At 36.3% G+C, this 5,000-nt stretch overlaps 1 protein-coding gene across 3 annotated transcripts in view; it reads right to left on the bottom strand.

Moving 5' to 3' along the window:
• The window catches only part of slc8a1b (solute carrier family 8 member 1b), a 56,473-nt gene that overhangs the window by 48,771 nt on the left and 2,702 nt on the right, over positions 1-5,000 (bottom strand). For all 3 annotated transcript variants that reach the window (XM_060879016.1, XM_060879015.1, XM_060879014.1), the window contains exon 2: positions 4,480-5,000. This exon is cut by the window's right edge and continues 1,338 nt beyond it. In XM_060879016.1, coding sequence (XP_060734999.1) covers positions 4,480-5,000 — 521 coding nt within the window. The remainder of the gene's footprint in view (positions 1-4,479) is intronic.

The following is a 5,000-nucleotide window of genomic DNA, read 5'->3' as shown; positions in this document are numbered from 1 at the left end:
CGCTCCAGTGCACACGTCATCATCCATACAGACATGGTGAAAAACGTCTGCTAAAACGATTTGATAATTAATTAATTAATTAATTAATTAATTAATGAAACCCTTTCCAGCTTCCTAAACACAATAAAGTTGAGCTTCTGCAGCAGATCGTCACTTTAAGACTTTACACACGTTTATGTAAGTGATTTATCTAAAGACGACTCATCAGATCTGAGACCAGCTACAGGGAGGCGCCACAGCCAGAAACATCCTCTCATGCATAAACGATCTAAATCTGACAGATTCTTTACATGGTTTTTCTACTTAAAATTGAATTTTTTTAATATAAAATAAATAAAAATTTATATATTTTACTTATTTTAAAAAAATAATATTTTTTTTTTTAGGAATAAATAAATAAATTTTAGCAAATTATGAAATGTTTACCTGAATTAAAAAAAAAAGGCATCATCGGGCATCAAGGCAGGATACACCCTGGACGGAGTGCCAACCCATCACAGGGCACACACACACACTCTCATTCACTCACACAATCACACACTACGGACAATTTTCCAGAGATGCCAATCAACCTACCATGCATGTCTTTGGACCGGGGGAGGAAACCGGAGTACCCGGAGGAAACCCCCGAGGCACGGGGAGAACATGCAAACTCCACACACACAAGGAGGAGGCGGGAATCGAACCCCCAACCCTGGAGGTGTGAGGTGAACGTGCTAACCACTAAGCCACCGTGACCACTGCCAAACTCAATGGTGCAAAGGATCGGACTATCGGAAGATGGGAAGGAATGGCTGAAATCTTACTGGACAAATTGAAACGCTGATAACAATTTAAACGACTATAAGGGCATTGATCTTAATATCCTATTACATACTGTTGTACAATACTATTTCTTAATCATGGCATCTGATGTATATAGTTTGATATTTTGCAATAAGTAAATAATAAAAAAATATTGATCACAAAAAAAATTATTATTATTATTATTATTATTATTATTATTATTATTATTATTATTATTATTATTATAAAAAAATAGTAAATTATAATGAAATGTGTAAATCCCATTCAGATCTAAATATTTTATTTTTATAACCAAAACAATAGATTATTTTCATTTTTCTTAAATTCTGAAGAACATAAAACAGTGACATCATTGACAAATACACAACGTTTACTAATTGAAAGTCGAGGACTGCGCATTATGAACAGAGTTCTATGGTAGAAAAAAATCTATCAAAATAATAATTTCTTTTTATTTATTTTATTATTTATTATTATTTTTTATATATATTTTTCTTTTTTATATTATATATATATTTTATATATATTATTATTATCATTATTATTTATTTATTTATTTATTGATTGATTTATTTATTGATTGATTTATTGATTTATTTATTGATTTATATGATTAATGATGTAATCTATACCGAATGTTCCTAAAAACAGCCTTAATGTGAGGCTTGTAGATGAACTGACAGAGACACAAGTCTTCATTCTCCTAACGTGAAAAACAGATTTTACATTTACACAGACGACTGATGAAACTTACAGGACGAAGGAAGATCAATAAAATCACAGAGACACACTTACATTACAGCATTCATCCATTCATCTGTCTGTCCATCCATCATTTTATTCATTCATCCATCTGTCAATGTGTTCAATCCAGCCATTCATCTGTCCATTGTTTCATTCACTTTCTCTTTCATTCATTCTTTCACCATTTACATTTACATCATTTAGCAGACACCCTTATCCAGAGTGACTTACAACTGAGCAACTGAGGGCTAAGGGCCTTGCTCAGGGGCCCAGCAGTGGCAGCTTGGTGGACCTGGGGTTCGAACCCATGACCTTCCCGATCAGTAGCCCAACACCTTAACCACTGAGCTACCACATCCCACACAGCCATTCATTCGTGTATCTGAATATTTCTGTAATTAACTGTTTATAAAACATCAGAATTTACTGTAATATCAAAGCTAATATCCTGTAATGGGTTTTGGGGATGTGGTATAGGTCTGAGCATCTCTCCATCTCTTTATCTCTTTATCTCTCCATCTCTTTATCTCTCCATCTCTTTATCTCTCCATCTCTTTATCTCTTTATCTCTCCATCTCTTTATCTCTCCATCTCTTTATCTCTCCATCTCTTTATCTCTTTATCTCTCCATCTCTTTATCTCTCCATCTCTTTATCTCTTTATCTCTCCATCTCTTTATCTCTCCATCTCTTTATCTCTCCATCTCTTTATCTCTCCATCTCTTTATCTCTTTATCTCTCCATCTCTTTATCTCTCCATCTCTTTATCTCTTTATCTCTCCATCTCTTTATCTCTCCATCTCTTTATCTCTCCATCTCTATATCTCTCCATCTCTTTATCTCTTTATCTCTCCATCTCTTTATCTCTCCATCTCTTTATCTCTTTATCTCTCCATCTCTTTATCTCTCCATCTCTTTATCTCTTTATCTCTCCATCTCTTTATCTCTTTATCTCTCCATCTCTTTATCTCTTTATCTCTCCATCTCTTTATCTCTCCATCTCTTTATCTCTCCATCTCTTTATCTCTCCATGTCTCCATCTCTTTATCTCTCCATCTCTTTATCTCTCCATCTCTTTATCTCTTTATCTCTCCTTCTCTTTATCTCTCCATCTCTTTATCTCTTTATCTCTTCATCTCTTTATCTCTCCATCTCTTTATCTCTTTATCTCTCCATCTCTTTATCTCTTTATCTCTCCATCTCTTTATCTCTCCATCTCTTTATCTCTCCATCTCTTTATCTCTTTATCTCTCCATCTCTTTATCTCTTTATCTCTTTATCTCTCCATCTCTTTATCTCTTTATCTCTCCATCTCTTTATCTCTCCATCTCTTTATCTCTCCATCTCTTTATCTCTCCATCTCTTTATCTCTTTATCTCTTCATCTCTTTATCTCTTTATCTCTCCATCTCTTTATCTCTTTATCTCTCCATCTCTTTATCTCTTTATCTCTCCATCTCTTTATCTCTCCATCTCTTTATCTCTCCATCTCTCCACATAAACAGGTATAATTAAAGTGTGTTTTTAATGTAGAATGTTACATATATTTTTTAAAAACTTGGAATATATTTAGCTTTAAAACCACATTACTCAGATTTATATGGTGTAGCTCTAAGATGTTAAATAACCTGTACAATTAACATTAATATGAATCTATATTAAAGAGACTGAAAACTAGAAAAACACGATTAGTTTAAAGACTCTGATTCACTCTAGAAATGAATTGAATGTGTAAATATTTTTTTTCCGTTCACCAGCTTCTAAGATCAACAAAGTCTTTTACAACGAAACTGCTGTGAATTTATTGATGAAACATCCTGGTTATTTTGTGTAAATGTTCTAATTCAACACATGAATGATTTGAATTGAACTGGTTTATAAGCCTTGTACATGTGCGGTACAGCTCTTGTTTACTATCCAGCTGCTGTAGCTACTAAACTGCAGGAGCAGGTTCAGTGGGTGGGGTTTAAAAGGGGCGGGGTTTTAATCTGCTACGAGTCAAAAGTGGTAATGTACAGCACAGCGACGCAAAACATAACCACTTCAAACTGTTGTATTTAGAGCCAAGATTCAGGATGAGGTTAGTTGCTTATAACTGGATCTTTATCATCAGTGCCTTAATCTGAATGGTGTGTATAGATATAAGATATATCTGCTTCAGGAAACAAAAACAACAACACAAAGCTATGAGACTAACCTCATGAAAAGGTCATGTTGTGGTTAACATTGTGTTGAAACCTACTTGTGATGACCAAACAACTGAGAATAAAAACACACATGAAATTTGTTTTAAAGAAGTTACCAGAATGACCAAAAGTCTGAGCCACTCAGTCAGTGACCTGATACACAAAACTGATAGAGCCATTAGATTCTGTAATGATTCTTTTTAACATGATTCTACATTTGCCACCTTTTTATATGAGACTCTGCAGCAAAGAGCAAAGAGAAGAAGACAGAAGATGGATAGATTCATGAATGAAGAACTGTTAGAAAGAGATACAGGATCATCTTCTTCTTTCCTGATGAATCTTTCAGCAACACAGTGATGACACAAGAAACAGACGTTCATCCCAAACTCAACAGCGAACGGATCCTCACATGACGGAGCATCAGTGAAGGTTCTGCTGCGGGTGTCTACTTTATTAGACACCGGTTTTAAACCTCGTGTTATGTTTGGAACTCGAGGGGACGTCTGGTCAACCCGAGCCTTCGCCACTGGAACTGTACACAATAAACTTTTCACATGATTTTGGATTCTGTAAATATGAAATGGAAGTAATGAGGCTGTCAACATCACCCAGCTTTTTGGTTTGCAAGCCAATTTGAGCACTTTTGAGGTCATTTTCACCCAAACAGAACAAAGTTTAGAACTTCACAGATGCTCCATCACTAAAATCCATAAATTTAGCTAAAGATTAAGAGTGACTTACAAGATTTCATCGTTTTGGAACTCCAGCATGCCGTGACTGTCCTCGAAATCCTCGCCTCCTCCTTTTGCTGTGCCCTCTATGGTCTTGTAGGGAACCATAACCACACCTCGAGCTCCTGATGTTCTGAGAACCTTCATCTCCATCACACCAATACTTTCGCTTACATGTGTCACTGGCTCTTCGAAGGTGAAGATTCCAGCGTGGTCATCATCAAATATAGTGACTGTGGCAGTAGAAGGCAAGCCGAGGGTCGCGATCGTGTCCACGTGATTTGCTTCTGCATTCTCAGCCTCATCGCTTTCGTGAATGATGCAAACATTGCTGAGGTGGATGTGGAAGTTCTCATCCTCCTCAAAGATGTCATCGTCGATGATGCCGACACGGATCTCCTTTTGAGTCTCACCCGGCTTGAACACCACGGTGCCTTCGGTGAATTCGTAGTCCGAGCCAGCGTTGGCCGTCCCATCTTCTGTGCGAAATTCGACCGAAACTGTTTGGTTGAGATCTCCACCACGGCGAAC

The sequence above is a fragment of the Tachysurus vachellii genome, chromosome 10 (genome assembly GCF_030014155.1).
Source record: "Tachysurus vachellii isolate PV-2020 chromosome 10, HZAU_Pvac_v1, whole genome shotgun sequence".
Lineage (NCBI taxonomy): Eukaryota > Metazoa > Chordata > Actinopteri > Siluriformes > Bagridae > Tachysurus > Tachysurus vachellii.
Note: the sequence above shows the minus strand (reverse complement) of the source record. Positions and strands in the feature narration are given on the sequence as shown.